This window comes from Nipponia nippon, unplaced genomic scaffold (genome assembly GCF_047370975.1).
Source record: "Nipponia nippon isolate SJK-2023a ecotype South Korea unplaced genomic scaffold, ASM4737097v1 scaffold_11, whole genome shotgun sequence".
NCBI lineage: Eukaryota > Metazoa > Chordata > Aves > Pelecaniformes > Threskiornithidae > Nipponia > Nipponia nippon.
The window spans coordinates 3,565,934-3,583,442 of NW_028262302.1; the positions used below are offsets into that span (position 1 = coordinate 3,565,934).

The 17,509-nt window shown below is 40.2% G+C and overlaps 1 protein-coding gene across 3 annotated transcripts in view; it reads left to right on the top strand.

Moving 5' to 3' along the window:
• PSMA6 (proteasome 20S subunit alpha 6) overlaps window positions 1-17,509 on the top strand; it is a 39,633-nt gene that overhangs the window by 1,048 nt on the left and 21,076 nt on the right. For 2 of the 3 annotated variants that reach the window (XM_087747202.1, XM_087747203.1), the window contains exons 2-7: window positions 3,607-3,701; window positions 4,450-4,531; window positions 4,785-4,940; window positions 6,902-7,080; window positions 9,290-9,384; window positions 11,089-11,297. In XM_087747202.1, coding sequence (XP_087603328.1) covers window positions 3,607-3,701; window positions 4,450-4,531; window positions 4,785-4,940; window positions 6,902-7,080; window positions 9,290-9,384; window positions 11,089-11,146 — 665 coding nt within the window. In that variant the 3' untranslated portion in view covers window positions 11,147-11,297. Of the gene's footprint in view, window positions 1-3,606; window positions 3,702-4,449; window positions 4,532-4,784; window positions 4,941-6,901; window positions 7,081-9,289; window positions 9,385-11,088; window positions 11,298-17,509 lie in introns of those variants that run through there. The other variant, XM_087747204.1, reaches the window with a different exon arrangement.

Below are 17,509 nucleotides of genomic sequence, written 5' to 3' on the forward strand. Positions count from 1 at the left end.
TTTCTTCGTTATATCTAGGCTGAGTCTACCCTTTTTTAGTTTAAAGCCATTACCCATTGTCCTGTCACAACAGGCCCTACTAAAACATTCTGCAATTCAGCTGCAGCCTAGCTTCATCTTATTCTGTAGGCCACTGAATCTTTTGTTTTATTTCTGCGGTGCACCAGATTCTGCGGAAGAGCCTCATGGTGCCCTTTCTGCAGAATACTCTATAACAGCATAGTCAGCTCGCCGTCTGGCAGGACAGTTCATTGAGAGTGCTCCTGAGGGATCCTCACAACAGGGCCAGATGAATTGTTTTGGCAGCATCATCCTGATGCCATCTTCCACTGGAGCTTAGTGGCTCTTCCCCAGCTGCAGTGGCTTCACTGCGTATGCATTGCATGGCATGTCCATACATCCATCTGTCCTCCAGGAAAGGAGGTTGCTGGGACCACACTGGATGAGTTGTCCGTGGTAGCCAGTTGTTTCTTTTCTGTCTGCCCTTGATTTTTTTCTCAGGAAGAAGGCTGTGTGGAATAGGCTTCATGGGCAGGCAGACCAGTCTTGAGCAGTCCTTTCTCCAAGGAGCAACTACGAAAGTGCCTGTGTGTAGGTGTCTATACACGGGTAGAAAGTTACCTGTACTAGATACCTACATACAGGTGCTGTCTTATACCTGGAGCGTGTATAAGGCTTGTGCACAACTTGCGTAGTAAGACTCGTACATGTGGATGGTAGGGACAGCACTTCCTCACACAGGGTGTCAGTGGCTCTGTGATGGAAGAGTCTTGGGCTCTGACCTTTCGTTGAAACAGGCTGATTGGTCTGCATCACCTTTCTGGATCTTTCTCTGTTGTAGTACTACTTGTTGGGAATGGTTTCTGCATCCTGTAGCAAAGAGTAAACTGAGCCTTTTTCTGCCTCCTGGGTATATTCAGCCATTAGGTTAATGTGTGAGAAATGTGCAGTACCTCCATATCTTTTACCCGTGTCTTAGAAGCAAGTGTCTGCATGTGTATTTGAGAGCCTCTGCACACAGCCTGAGGCTGTTTTGAAGATATTTTGAGTACCTATATGCTATGGAAAGAAAACTATGTAGGTGTGCATAGTTAACTTCAAGCAAGTATGAGCTCACTCTGCCTGCAGCCAGGCTGATAACTCAGGTGTGGTGCCACACTAGTGTCTTTGTTGGCCAGCATCTAGCCAGAGCATGGGCAGAAAGCTTATGTTTGCTTATGGTCAGATATCTGAATCTAGCTTTTTTTTCTTTCTTTCTTTAATTCTTTTTGAATCCCGTACATCCTTGTCCATGTGCTGGATGCAGATTAACTAGGTGCTGTCAAGGATGGGCAAGGACACGTGTCGCTTTAAGGCTGCCTTAAGACTTGAGGTTTTCCTGGAAGGTTTTGTGGAAACACTGAACAGAGATTTCAAGCATAGCAATATTGGACTGAAATGCCTGTGCTTTGCCTTAGATCTGTCTTCTGCTTCCAAAACTCAGAAAGCTCTTGTGCCTTTGAAGTAATCTCATATTAGAAAACTAACTGTTATTTCATATATATATTTCTTGTTGCTGTGCTTAAAATCCTTCAGAGTATCAGTGTTGTCTTGCCACCTGTTAGTTCCAGTCTTCAAAAGTAATGTTTCATCTAAGTGGAATTTTGGGAGGTGAAGAAAATGATTATGTTCAAATTTCTGATTGTTCGGACATCTTTGGGGAACAGCAAGGGATTACTTTTTTCGGAAAGAACGTGTGCGCAGTACTACTGAAATACTTGCATAGCAGAAAACAGACTTAAACACCACTAGCGATATATGTATTTGGACTTGTTATACTGTAAGAGGCCCTATACTTTTTGGCTTGTCTCTTTGAAAACTGAGTATTGCAGATGGAAATAGAAACAGGGCGAGAACAGACTGCAGTTCAGCAAGCCTGGTTGTTCGTACTTGTGAGCAAAAACAGTTTGCGAAGGCACCTACTCCTCTTCCCACCTAAATGTCATAGAACCACAGAACGGTTGAGGTTGGAAGGGACCTCTGGAGGTCATCTGGTCCAACCCCCTGCTCAAGCAGGGCCACCTAGTGCAGGTTGCCCAGGACCATGTCCAGACAGCTTTTGAATATCTCCAAGCAGGGAGACTCCACAACCTCTCTGGGCAACCTGTGCCGGTGCTCAGTCACCCTCACAGTGAAGAAGTGTTTCCTGGTGTTCGGATGGACCCTCCTGTGTTTCAGTTTGTGCCCATTGCCTCTGGTCCTGTCACTGGGCACCACTGAAAAGGGCCTGGTTGTGTCCATCTTCTTTACACCCTCCCTTCAGACAGTTGTACACATAAATAAACAAGTGTTGCAGAAGCGGTGGCCTGGGGCTTCAAACATGACCAGTTTGTGGACAGTGCTAGCTCATGTCTCACTGGGTTCTGTGCTTTGCTGCAGGCTAGCACTGATCATCCCAGGGAAGGTAAGTGAAGAGGTGAGTGAAGTTGTGCATCTAGCAGAGAGAGAGAGGGAACATTCTTTATGGCATTTATGGGTAACCAGTAAATGCTCTGATGCGTGAGAGTAATAAATACAGTGCCATGGCAATCAGCCCTTCCACAACACTGACTCAGCAGATTGAACATCAAGATCCTGGTATTGCAAGATGTGTGTTTTCATCTTCAGATTATTCCTCTCTTGTTGTGCAGCCTCTTCCATAGATTTGAATGCAGCTTTTAAAACAGCTGAGCTTCTTGCTTCCGTTATTTTAGAAGACAGTTTTAGCAATTTGTTATGCTGTTGGTTAGACACGTTCTAAATTCCAGTCTTAATCACATAGCTAACAAAAAATTCATCTACATTTAGCTAGTGTCTGAAACTTCCCTCTCCCACCCAGATATTAGTTAGTTCTGAATGTTTATCATATATTGCCAGATAAATGATTTTTAAAGTTGTCGTTTTTGAGGCTTTTGAAACTATTAATCAAGGGAAATTTATTTAATGGATCATATCAAGTAAATCTTAATCCGTTACATTTATCTGAATAATGCTGTTTAGTTGGCATGTGCATAGGCTTCATTTTAAAAAGTTAATAAAAGCATTTTGTGGTGTTTGAATGTCAAGTCAGAAGAATATGACAGTAAGGTGAAAACCCTTCTTCTGTGCCTGGTCCATCATTCAGTTTTCATCTGTATCAGTTAAAATCTACAAAAGAAAATTACATCCTTGCAGTGATGACAATGCTTGAAATACTAAACTTCTGCATGTTAAAAAATCTTATTTAAGGATTTACAGTTACTGTAGGTTAAGGTTGGACTGTTTTGGTCAAGTGCAGAACAGCCTTCTTGTTTTAAAACAAATTCTGTTGCTGTTAAGCATTCTAACTGAATAAAAAGGCAAATTATTAGAAATATTTGAAGGAAGCAGTGGTAGTTGTTTTGTGAAGAGAGTCAATGACTTAATTCCCCTCAGAAAGTTCTTGTGTGCATTGTACTGAAGACCTTGAAGACACAAAGTATCACACAAATATTAAAGTATTGAAAAGGCCAGAACTTGGTGAGATTTCTGTGTTGGGGGGAAGTGTGTCAGAGTTATTTGTACTAATATCTCTAACATTGTTTTTTATTAACTTACGTATTTTTCTAGAATATGCTTTTAAGGCCATAAACCAAGGCGGACTTACGTCTGTAGCTGTTCGTGGGAAAGATTCTGCAGTAATTGTAACACAGAAGAAAGTACCTGTAAGTAGTCTGTTTTTGAGGGGGAGGCTGGAAGGAGATGAGAAAAAAGGTGTGGGTGAGGTTCTGCAACATTGATAATATATTTATTGGCATTGACATATTGCTGTTTGAATGTAATATCTTATTATCGTTCTGCTTATTACAAGTTCTAGCTCCGTTTAGTGCTCAATTGTACATTTCCTCACCAAGTACTGTAATATTGGTTTTCTCTGTAGTTGTTGAAGCTAAAACATGAAGTTGGTCCTGCTGTGCTTTGGCATGCACACGTTACTCTGGCTTGTAAGGACTGAGTTGTCCATAATCAGTTTTGTGATTTCTTTAATTCCTAGTCAGAAAATGTTAGACCAATAGCATGCAGAACAGATTTTCATGAGCGTTTCAGCACAGTGGTCAGGTGTTGTTGACAAAGCGGGAAAACCCTTGTGTTTGAAGGGCAGCATGCAATAAGAGTGCAAGTTTTTGTATGTGTGTTCTCAGTGTTTCGTCAGAGGGAAAAGGACTTCGATGTTGGTCATGCTCTAGCTGTCATCCTTTTCCAGATACTGCATTTTTTTATCTTCCCTGTTCTCCTATTTCTTCCTTCGCATGCCTATAGCAGTAAATAGTGGAGAGCCTGAAAGACAATTTTTAGCTGTTAGTTGATTCTTTTGGGCTCTTCTGTAGATACCAGAGCATCCAGAGTCTACTTTTTTTTTTTTGTACTTGAAGGACAGTGTTTCCTATTAGATTATTTCTGTTTCCTCTTCAGGACAAGTTACTGGATTCCAACACAGTGACTCATTTATTCAGAATTACGGAAAATATTGGCTGTGTGATGACAGGAATGACAGGTATTTAATTCACCATCTTTTTAAGTATCTATCTGAAGTGTGACAGATTTATGTAGTTCACCAGCTTTGCATCACATAAGTAAGTGCTCTAGGAGATTTGTTCCACTCAGTCTGTTTTTGGAGAACTTGTCTGGTTCTGATGTGTATATGTAAAGACAACTTAAAGTTGGGCTTGGGATTTGCATTCTCAAGCAATGCCAGGAATAAACGTGGTACATGTTCAGTGAAATTAATATTAGTTGTTTCTGTCTAGCTGACAGCAGATCCCAGGTGCAGAGAGCCCGCTATGAGGCTGCTAACTGGAAGTACAAGTATGGCTATGACATCCCTGTGGATATGCTGTGTAAAAGGATTGCAGATATTTCTCAGGTCTACACGCAAAATGCTGAAATGAGGCCTCTTGGTTGCTGTAAGTATAGCATATGAAATTAATCTTCTCTGTTTCTTGTCTAAGCTTGCAACTTCAAGTATAAGAAATTGTCACCCATTTTCAAATTGTGCGAGATACGGGTGTAACTGAAGGAGTAAGAGGGATGAACAGCAATATGAGAGAACAGTGTTGGAAGTCTTGAATTGGAGCCATGATTTTACCATTGACTCAGCATTTGAAGTGGAGTAAATGATTTAGCCTCTTTCAAATGTGGGATACCTTAGTTTTTGGGGCCTAGTCTGTTTGCACTGCACAGTGATGTCCGTGAATGGGAGATGCTCTTTTTACCAGCGTCTGTGTCTGGGTAAACATCACTGTTAAAACAGATATGTGGAGAGTGCAATTGTGCTTGTGCAGATTTTGTGGCTTTTTTATCTAAGTAGTATATATGGGACAAAAATATACATAAGTTTTGCTCTTAACTTAACCATGATATATATAATGTAGAGAAGTGCTTAAAAATATTTCACTTGCAAACATTTCTACACCAGTCTTGTTTTATAACAGCAAATGCAGCTTAAGTAAAAAGAGATGTGTGTAAAGTTGTTTTTTGTAGATATTCCTGGTCATCTCTGTGTTCTGAGGTTGGTTCTGACTTGTTTTTTCTCTTACATTTGGCTGTGAGGAAGTTTTAACCATACTGTTAGGCTGTCCGGGAACTGAGATAAAAGACTTAATGTTTCCTCATTACTTTTTCATTAACTATTCTGTCTGGGTTTCTTTTGTTTGCTTGTTTTTTGGTTGTTTTTTTTTTCTTTTAAGGAGAATAGTTTCAGAATTGATGAATCACTTCTCGTAATCATAGTAGGCACTAGCACTTCTTACTAAAGAAGTAACATTCAGGGTTGCACCACAGTTTCCATGATGGGGCAATTTTCCTGTGCTTGTATGCTTGTAATGTTCAGGAATGATTGTTTCTTTCTTCCCTTGGCATTTCCCATGTCTTGATACTACTGGAAAATGATTTTTATTTTTTTTTAAATACATGAATAAAAATGTATTTTTCTTAACTTTCCTTAACCTTTTTTTGAAAAGATGATGGGAAATTTTTTTTTCTGTTGTAGTAATAGCTGCTCAGAAGCTTATCAGCTGTAATTACTAGTTAAAAGTTACGCAAGCGTAAAGAGAGAAGCGTTTAAAACCTTGACCTTGTTCTGTTTTGTTGGTTTGGTTTTTTTTTTTTTTGCAAGTGTTGCTTTCGAGTTATTTTTAATATGCATATTGAGACACTAAAACTGTAAATGTAGAAATGTGGGTGAACACAGATGCATTTCAGTGATGTGACCAGTTTGTGTTACTTGTAGTCTGTCCAACTTGAAAACGTTTTGTCAAATTGTCTTCAAAGTCTCAGTTTTATGTTCTGATATTCCCACATTTCATTTCAGATTATTTTTTCCTTTAAAGAAAAGAGGAAGGGGGCTGTAATGCCGTGCTTTTCAGGATTACAGTTGAGAAATCTAAAGTTGATCTTTTAATATTTCCATTAGTTTCAACATGTTTGTAGAGTTGCTTTCTGGTAAAAGGCACATGTTGGTAGAACTATTGTTTACACTTCTAAAGTGTGGTACAATACACAGGAAGTGAACGGTGGCTGGGTTAACTTTGTATCGGGATTCAACTTTTGTATTTCCTGACTTTGTGGTTCTCTACACACTGAGCATGGCAAAAATGTTTCTGTGTTTCATGAGTAGCCGCCTTTGCGAATGACAGAAATCTAGTTCACCCTAAACTGAGTTGTGCACCTGGTAACGAGATGCTGGTAAGAAATGGCAAATTAGAGATAAAGAGGAAATCACAGCTCTAGGTATTGGACTGGTTCCCAAAAATGTACTGCTGTGCATGCATGTGTTTTGCGGGAGAGGAGTATCTATTCTATTCTTTAGTTGAATGAAATTGCTAAAATTGGGGAAAGAAATAAATTAACAAATTTTCTCTTCAAGGTATGATTTTGATTGGTATTGATGAAGAACACGGCCCTCAGGTATACAAGTGTGATCCAGCAGGTTACTATTGTGGATTCAAGGCCACAGCTGCAGGAGTTAAACAGACAGAGTCAACCAGTTTTCTTGAAAAGAAAGTAAAGAAGAAATTTGATTGGACATACGAACAAACAGTAGAGGTAGGCCAGCAGAGGGAAATAAAGATTTGTTAAAGTATTTTTAATGAATATGGTGTATGTAGGCTTGTGATACAGAGGAACGCAGTGAGGCATTTCCTGTTTTCTTACAGTTCTGTATTGCTGCCAGAGCAAGTATAGCTATTCCAACCAGAAAATGGTTTTATTTTGCAAGTGTTTAAATAGTCATCTAATCTGCTTTTTCTGCTTTACAGTAGCTGAAGCAGAATCTGTAATTGTAGCACTCCCACTGTACCTGGTGGTTGGTTACTACAGCGCTTGATTCTGGGGATGCCAGTACAATTTTCTTTTAGTGGCACTTAAAACAATCTTCATGTTAAAAAGCATTTCAAACAGGACGGGGTAGTGTTTATCTGTCAGTTTAGTAAATATAACACCAGTTGTTATGTCTACTGTGAAAACTGTTGTTCAGGGCCCATTATAAAAATGTATCCTATTTATAAAATAGGTCAATGAACTTATTTTGTAATCATCCTTACTTTTCTGCTTATGCTGTAGAGATCTGTCTAAACGGTCCTCTTCCATGGCCCACCTGTTTCTCCTGCCAGGCTTTGTTCTTCTCTCATGATGTTGTGTTTCCTGCATCACAAGATCAGTAGTTGAAATGAGGAATAATAACCTAAGCAATTGACCCCCCTGTAAGATTAAACAGAGTGTTGTATTAAGGTCCATGTGGATGCTATGCAGATTCAGACCTTCAGCTAAATTACTTCAGAAGTCCACATTACTGTGAAAGTACCATTTAAACAGAAAGTTCTTCAGCATAAATTAATAAGTTTTATATGTGTATCTTAATAAGTACTGATTTCCTTAATATGTGATTCCTTTAAAGATGAGATCCTGAGAGGGTTGAATAATCATAGCATACTGATATGGAATGTATTCGAAATTCTCGTGGAGACCCTTTTTTATCCTGGCTAAATAATTTTCACACTAAATGTATTTTTCTATCACTGTGTGATTATACTGCGCATGTCTCTTAGTTGAGCAGTTGGAGGTAGATGAAACAGTCTTTTCATATTCTTGTTTTTAATTCATAAAACTTCCATGATATGGTGCAAATACTTAACTGGTAATTAATCTGCCAGTCTAATCCTGGATGCGCTTCCATACCTTTTTGTTGTCTTTGTTAAAATGCTGAGATTGTGAATGTAGATCAGATACTGTTACTCTAAAAGTCGGCAGTGACAGGGAGAAGCAAGTCTGTTAATCAAAAGCAAGAATCACGTTTTTGTAATATTCTTCACACGCGCGCGCGCGTGCACAGACACACACACACGCTCTGCCTGTTTTTGTAAAAGCTTGTGGTGCATTAGAGGTAATGCTCCATGGATGAGAGTTTTGGGGGGTTTTTTTGTTGTGTTTTTTTGTTGTGTTTTTTTTTTAATAACTTGGCAGTCTTCTGATAAGACATCTATGTAGTCTTATAGCATTATTGCAGAATCAATGTGTTATCGACATATTGAAAATAAACTTTAGAAAAGTCTCGTCTGGTGTTCTACACTTCCTAGCACATTACTGATCAGAGTTAAATGCCAGCACGTCAGAATAACTGATTTGATAAGTATCTGGCTACATAGCTGTTTTATGGAACTTCTTTTTGTGCTCAATCATCATTTTAGGAACACATCTTTAGCATTATTATGACCCTACTGCAGCGTTAAGTATGAGTGAGGTTGCAAAGAACACGTTTTAAAACAGGTGATGATTAGGGTGGAAAAAAAAAAATAAGTTAAGCCATGATGAAATGCAGCTTTTAAAAACAGCCAACATAATCACCAGAAGAAAAGCCAAAATGGGAGCTGTGCAAGTGACATGCTTTGAGTAATCTTGGACTGTAATGGTGATGTCCGTCTTGTTTGCCACTAATGAAGCATGTTCTCTCCTTGGGACCTGGGGTTTTAATCTTTGCATGATAAAAGGTTTTGGTTTTGTTGTGTTTTTTTTTCTGCTACCAAAATGACATGACCCTTTGGTTTTTGTAGATTGGGCTTTTTAGGGAGAGGACCGGAGAGGGACTGTATTCTGTAACAAGGGGAAACTATTTGAAACTTTTCAGCTGAGGTTTTGAGGTGGAAGGAAATACCTTAAAACTAGAAGGAAGGGTAGTTGTTAATGCTATGTTTATTTAAGAAAAAAAAAAGCCTTAGTGCTTTCTGTTGAATGATAGGGTTTTTTTGTCATCTTTCAGACAGCAATAACATGCCTGTCTACTGTACTGTCCATTGATTTCAAACCTTCAGAAATAGAAGTTGGTGTAGTTACAGTGGAAAATCCTAAATTCAGGTAAGTGATCAGTGTTGATAAAACGTGGTGTGTTTCTCTGGTTACATGCAATTAGTTTTAACTTCTTGTGTAATGGTAAATGGAGAAAAAGAGATAACTGTCAGAAGTTGAAGTTGTGGAGGGTTTTTGTTTGTTTGTTTTTTGCTTGTAACTCTTCAAAATGTGGAGGGGTAAAAGAGACTGTTTAAAAAAAATATCTTAACACAGTTTTAAAATGTTTGACATGGTTAAGGGATCCAGTAGAGAAAAGTTGTCTTTTGTTTCTTAAAAGGGTATTGCTTTATGTGATGATTAAAGTGTAGTTACATCTGGTTTAGATGATTTTTCATGCTTAAAAGAATAAATTATTTCTTTGTGCTAGTATCTGCAGACCACTTCCAAATCATAGTCATGACAACTAACGCAGTAAAGTCTGTTTTATATTAAGGAAAATTTTGCAAGTCCCTTAATTTTTTAAATCCTTTTTGAAATGAAATCTTCAAGTGACTCTTGCTCATCTTGTAATTGTAGCAGTTTTTAACATCTCCAGTATATAGTTAATAGATTATGAATTTGTGTGATTTGAAATGTTCTATTTAAATATGACAAGATTAAAAGATCCTGGATTTAAAAATCACTGAAGTGATTTGGAACTGGCTGAACTTTTACTTTCTGAGTACACTGCATTCCCACCTAGCATGAAAGCAAGACACCTGCAATCTCCTCCTCCCCCCCGTTATTGCCTGAATCTAAGGGCAGCACACTGTGAGCAGCAAGGTTACTTGATCAATCTATTGAGACAACACCTGGAAATCTCCGTGCTGAGAGCTATGCCTCACATCAGATACAATGTCCTTGACAGCCTTCTCACAACACAAAGTATAGCTGTGGAAGTGTGCATGAAATGTGAGAAAATAAGTTTTGGGGCTTTTTTGTTAATGCAAAAGGACCCTCTAGGTATGTCTTACCTAAAATTTAGTTGAGGCTGGCTTGCTGCAGAGGAGTTCAGTTATTTCTGCCTTAGTCTTTCATTACTTTTTTTTATTTAAAAAAAAAAAAAAGAGGAACAGCAAGGTGGGAGAGAAGTCCTCTGCTGCTTTAGTCTAGCTAGTTAGTAGGTGGAGATTGGAGAGAGGCTTCAGACCTTTGGGTCCTACAGGTGTGGTCCTCTGAGCGCTTCCTAATGTGTTTAAAGTTGACATGGGGATGATGGGTGGTTTTGCATTTGGTGGTGTGTGTTTAGGACAACAGAATAGCATAGCATTTTTGAGAAAGCACGCAGGAGCTGCATTACCCCTTTTCTATTGCTGCTCAAGGGTCAAGTGCTAGCTTTCTGCCAAACTTCATTTACCAGTCTTATGTCCTTTTCAGAAAGGATGGATAACAAGAAGGAGAAGGCTATGAAAACCTGTGTCGCCCTTGGAGTAATCATACTAATTACTATACCCATTCTTCTCACCAGGTCCTAGCTTGCAAATATATTACTCATGAGGAATTACCTGTTCTTTTTCTACCATTTGTTACCTCTTTGCTCTCTGGTGCCTTTGATTCTTCCTTTAGTTTTCAAAAAGAATTGGAATGTTGGCCTCTGGCCCTGGCAGCAGGGCTTTAAAGGACTGAAAAATGTATTATATAAAACTTATTTGTGTAGATATTAGGTTGTAATATTGGAGCTTAAGGGGAAGAATCATTTAAGCTATTTAAGATTTCTTTTTGTTCTTTCAGGATCCTTACAGAAGCAGAGATTGATGTGCATCTTGTAGCTCTGGCAGAGAGAGACTAATTAGCGTTTCCATTTCCATTGTCAGTGCTTCTAGCCAGGATATTTGGCGAAAAGAAAACACTTATTAACGGCTTTAGGTTATGGGTGGAAACCGATGTTCACTATATGATGTACTTTACTCCGTACAAATAAAACAGAGGTTTTTGAAATAGTTGCTGTCTCCTTTTAATGTAATTTTTTAAACTTTTGGTTCTATGAAATTCTCATCAAAATGCTTGGTGACTTTGCATGTTTCTGTGATGATTGCTTGCCTTTCAGTTGTATTTTAAGAGAAATTTTATACTCTGCGCTGTATTTTTCATCTGAGCTATTTGGCTCCTAGTGTAAAGTTTTCTGTCAGATGATGTGGCGTGTGTGTCTTGAGGTAATTCTTACATTTACACGTGTTCTCTTCTTGCCCTGATGTTGAAAGGCTTATTACTGGTTTAACTGCGGGGGAAATTAAGAAGATCTTAATATTTGCTGAGGTTTGTATGAGGATCTAGGACAAAAGTTGAAGGAAAAAACTTGAGCTGCAATTCCCAGTGCATTCCTTTAGACTGATTTATTTGGGGTGCAGGTAGTGAATTAATGGACATCTGCTAAAATTAAACAGGTCTGACGCTAGCATTTATTGAGGGGAAGGGATTCTGTATGCAGTGTACTTTGGTATTTTGGCTGTTTGTCACCTACCTGGTTTTGAGGCTTTGGGCAGTACCAGAAACAATGTTGGGGCTGGGTGGGGCCCATAGACAAAGTCCATCAACAAGAATGTCTCTGGGAAGCAATTCCCCTTGCTCCTTCAAAGGTTCTGGGTTAGGAGAAAAGAGAAGACTGCAAAAACTTGAGTGAAGGTGGAGAAAAAAAAGCATTTTTATTTTGCTGCAGTTGAAGATGTTTCAGCCTCAGCAGCAAAAAGGGAGATGAGGAAGTTGTGAGGGAGGAGACACTGAGGAGAAAGGGAACATTACCAGGCGTTTCTAGCTGTTGGCTAGACATGAGAGTCTTCTTGGAAGAATGCCAAGCTAATAGGACTTAGCATGGTTAAGGTCCTTAGCAGGACCTTCATTCCTCTGCTGTGCTATTCCTATATTGGCTTTAATTACTCCAAAATTTTCTTTGATTTTTTTTTTGAGACATTTGGGGAAGGCCTCATAAGTCTTCAGAAACTGGGATTGCTTAATTTTTTTCTTTTTGCTTTACAGTTAAAGCCCCTTGAACGTGTATTTTTCAAGTTCATTGTAGTAAAGGAGATGGAATTCTGTGTTTGGTGGTTTTAATAAAAGATGATGCTAACCTTACATGATAACTGAGTTGGGGAGATTCAAATGTACTGTGAATTGTTGATTTTACAAAGCTTCCTGAATTTGCATTAATGCCTCCAAATTTCAGCTTCCCTCATGTCAGATAGTGTAGTATAGATGATAAGGTGAAGCCACCCTTGCTTCTGGTTTTGGGTTGGTTATCAGAGAATTCTGTGTGGTTTTGTGCAACAATTGGCAGAACAAATACTAATGGCACGTTGGAAAGGTCTGTGTCGTTCCAAGTGACAGCTGAGTTTCTGAAACATCCTAGGACCTTTTTTCCTAATACTCCAGTTGTATAAGAACCTGGAATTTGAGTAGACTTCAGGCATCATCTACTCTGCCATGAAATACAATCCACTTTGTTCTTGATCAGCTTTAATTATGTATATAAAACTTCACTAATGACTTCTTGAACAAAACAAATTAAAAGGAAGATGACAATTGGGGAACCATATGACTAGAGCACATTTGCATAGTATTTAGTATTAAAACTCCCTGCAACACCTTTAATTCTTAATTTTGGAGCTTGTATGTGATTGTATAACTCAGGTAGGGTTCTGAGAGCAATGGGTCTTTGTTCATACCTTATGCTTTTGCAATGCAGAACATCCCATCTTGTGTTCAGAGATGATGAAATAAGCTGTCTACAATACATTAACGGGGAATGTTGCATTTTTTTTTAAATAAGCAAAGTTAAAATTGCAGCAACTGAAATGCCATTTTTGCTAGTATTTTGTCCCGTAGTGAAAATTTGTGGTTCTCTTTTCATACTGATGATGGGTTTTTTTCTTTTTCACTCAAAGGTTTTTGTTGTTTAAGATAAGGCAGCTACGCAGATGGGGATACCTGACCTAATGGGAAAGCCCCATGTATTACACATAGGCATGATCATATTCCTCACACCCCGAGCAGATAGCACCTGCCACCAAACTGCGTCAGCCGTGGCTGGTGTTGAACTGTGCCTGCTATCGCCTGCTGTTCCAAACCTGGCCCTTGCAGAGAAACCAGAGTGCGTGACATGATCCTAACGCTTCTGGTTTGGGTAGAGCTTATCGAGAGCGATAGCAGACTTGGGCTCCCTCCATGTATTTGTGGTTTGTTGTGCCAGTGCTGAAAACTCTGGTAGATGCAGTTAGAGTGTGAATGTAGTTAAGCAGGAATAGGATCAAGTCTTACTCGCATACTAGACCCAGATCAGTGTTAGCTGTACTAAACTCAGACTGGCTCTACACAGCCTTGTAACTGTGTAAATGTGTTACATTCCCAGTGCTCTTTATTAGTAGTGTAGAGTGAAAGGATGCAAATGCCAAGTACATGCAGTCAGCTTAGGTAAATCAGTATTTATTGGACTCCGTGAAAAGCATCTGGATTTCTTATGAACAACCCCCCCCAATCCCCAAGGGGGCCCCAGAAGCAGTAACGGCATGTATTGCAGACAAAAATAGCTCAATAGAGAATCTTAACATAAATAGTCTGTGGGTCACCAGGAGCTCTCTGTGTCTTCATCCTGGAAACCAGAGATGTTAAGGCAGGCAGTAACAAACCTCTCTAGGATTTCAGCTACTGCTTAAGTGCAACATGTGCCTACTGAATCAACTTGTAATGCACAATGTTAGACCATACCTTTTCACTGCAAAGCCTCCAGTGATGACAGTCTAAGCACAGAGAGGTAGATGGGGAGTTCAGGTGGAGCGATGGGGAGTACATGTAGATACATTCCAGGAATTTTAATGACATGGAATAATACGCTGCATTCTTCTTTCCCTTCCCTGTCCTGTTTCTCATTAAGCCAATGTCCACATGTACCAAATAAGAAATATTTTGGTTCAGTGTACATTGTTGGAAGTAAGATGAAAGAACTAGATCTGTAGCTTGCTGGCATCTGAAGAAAAAAAAAACAAACTTTCCCATTATTTTTTTTTCCCCTGACATAGAAGCAAAGCCTGCTATTTTGAGTTCTGCAAAACAGCAGCCTTGTTGGCTCGTGGGATCAAGTTTTGTGAAGCGTGTCTGTGACAGTATTCATGTTTTCTTCTAGGAAAAAAAAAACAACTATACTACCAGGGTAATAACAGTAGGGGTGTTGCTTTTTATTTTGTAATCAGTGATTTTTTTTTTCAGATGGGAAGTTCTTAAATTGTCATAGCTTGTTCCAGCCAGTTCTTGCTAGTAACAATTTGTTCTGTCCTCTTGTTTTGCTGTAACCTAAACTATTTGGAAACCATGCAAGACATCCTGTAGTTCAGGATCCGTTGGAACAGTGAACTTAAATCTCTCACGCCCTAAAACAAGGATCATCACATGCTTATGCAAAGCTGCTTAAAATAGTGTCTGGACTTTGTTTGTTTATCATGTTTCTCACATTTAAAAAAAAAAAACAAAACAACACTTTCTCCTGTCCTTTGTACTATGTCTGTACAGATAAACTTGCATTTCTTAAATGACTGTGAAAAACCTTAGTTAACAGCAGTATTTGCTGCTGTTCACCAAGCTTTTCTTAGCACAGTAATCTTTCCTCTAGTAGTAGTCTTACCTGTGTCACCATCATCTATGAAAATTCTGTGCTATAGTGTTAAATATGGAAACTGTAATGTACTTGAATGTGAACTCAGTGAATAAATGGACCCAGCATATCACTACGTCAAAATCCAGCTAACTGTGTTTGGCAGAATTGAGTCACCTACGAAGAAGTGTGTGCTTCCATTTTTTGGGTTAGTATTTTTCTCTAGTCATTTTTAGAACCCATCAGCCATAGCTGAGCTTCCCAGCGCTGCAGATGCACTGCACGACCTTGCTGTGCAGCTTGTTGTGGCTTAGCTGATGTAATATACGTTGAACCGCACACCTCTGGAGTAGTTTCCTAGCTAAGGCTTCAGCGGCATAGTGTGCAGTGCAGATTAGGACGTACAAGCCAAGCTGTGATTTTTTTTGCCAGCAAATTCTATCTGTTTGTTTTCTCTCCCAGAAAACTGCCTCTTGTGACACCCGCTGGCATATAGAGTTGCAAACATAAGGTATTTAGTCCGTTACGGGATTCCTTAGACTAGAAAGCAACCCTCTCTCAAGTTAGAGAGTCAAACTTGGGAGTTGTGGATGGAGAAACACGGCACGCATGTGCATGGACTGGGATTGCAGGGTCAGGAATGGGAATTCCTCTGGGTGACATCTGATGTTGCTGTGATGTTTGCAGGTACGCTCGTCCTCCTCCCTGTTTTGATCCTGGCTATGTGCGCCCTCTCCCTTCAGCCAGCGCGGGTGCTCATGTACGCTTGTAATGAGCCGTTCTGTTTACCAAACTGATGGAATGCATTGTTTTGTTCGGTTCAGTTGTCTGTTGGATGAGTGACCTGAATCGGCTCACTGTAGGATCAAATCAGCCACAGTGCTGGCGTAAAGGAGGGAAGAGGGAAATTGGATTGCACTGCCTCTGGTTTAAGCTGCTGTGGAAACCACAGCCCGCATCACCAAAGGAACAGGAGTAGCCATAGCTCCTTAGCCCCTTGACTACTCTTGGACTTAAACCTATATGATGACACCTGGTCCACCAAAGGGGTATTTGGCTCTGTCAGCAGGTGACACAAGCCTTCGTTTGAGCAGCATCAAGCCTACCCCTTGACTAGGCAGGCTCTAGTCTGAACGTTTCTTTGGGGATGGTGCTGTTACAGCAGCTCCTCCACAGTTCCTCTGCTCCTATACCCGTTGTGTAGCCCAACCATTTCCAGGGCTACCCAGGGAACATGATTTGGAAGTGAGTCTATGTTTTAAAAAAATAAAATTAAATTATAAAATCTATCCAGAGAAGTAGCGTGAACTCAGTTTGGACACTGACTTAACCTCGATCCTGGTCCTGCAATAGTAGTGCCAGCACAGGGGGCAGTGCAGGACAGGATCCATAAGCAGGCTCCGGTTAGCCTAGTGGTGCGTCTGGTAGGAGTGGCAGTCAAAATCCTCCCTTGTAAGCAAATATTTTTCCTCAGGGAGAGGGGAGATCAGTTCTCTGAGTCTGTCAAAGCCACCTTTCTGGGATCTAACTGAAGGCTGGCGTGGCTGGCCAGGCAGGGGGTCTGTCTGGGCAGTGCGGCTTTAGGGCATTTAGAAAGGTGGAACTTCCAACAAGGTATCAAGAAAACCTAGAGCAAGCTGGCTGCCAAAGGGGACAGCCACCTTGGACTGGGTTTTAGCGCAAGTGGGATGGGCAGCGTTCCTTTCGTTCCCTTTTCCATCTGCATCCCCTAAACCATTTGTAGCTGTGCATACCTTTAGGGTGTTGTGAAGAAATTTGTTTGCATTGAATGTTAGCCTAGTTTCAGTGAACAGTATTTGGAAATGCTTGGCTGACAGAAGAAAACATTTCTCACCTAAGGATGTGGTGAACCTTGAAAACAGGCTACCAGGTTAGCTCGGTTACTCACTACCCCCGAAGGTAACAGGATGTGCCTGCAAGAAGGCCGGAGGGTTGCTGTCGAGGCTGTGAGCCGAAGGGATGGGAGAGAACGGAGGATTTTCAGCGCTGACCAGGAAGGCTGCCTGACGTGCCACGAGGTAGTGGCGAGTTGCCTGAACGCTCAGTTTCCAGTGGATTTCTCAGCCTGTAGCTCCTGGTTGCTCTGCTTCATGGGTGTCTGCGTGCGTGAGATGTTTGTTGAATACTTGGTAGAAGATTAGGTGATGATATTCCCTGTTCTTATCTCCAGGAGAAATTTCCATTACCAGCCTCTCTTACCTAGTAACAAATCAAGTAAATACAGTATAGAATAGTGTACAATTAGCTTTGTAAGTGCAAAAATAGTTATATCCCTTGGGTGACAACAGTACTCACCAGGAAGTAACCTTTTTTTAACCTTTTTTCCTACTTAGAGTACTTTGCACTGACACCTACACCTTTCTCACTCCAACGCAGGAAACAGACCCGAGCTCTTGTGTAGGTAGTTCAGCGGGCGACACCTGCATCAAGTGCAGTAATGGTCCATAAATTCAAAGGCAAGAGTTACAGAGATGGACTGCAAAATAAGTCTGGAGGGGGGAAAAAAAAACCCATATGTTGTGAATGTCCTGGCATCCAGGTGAGGGTTTTGAT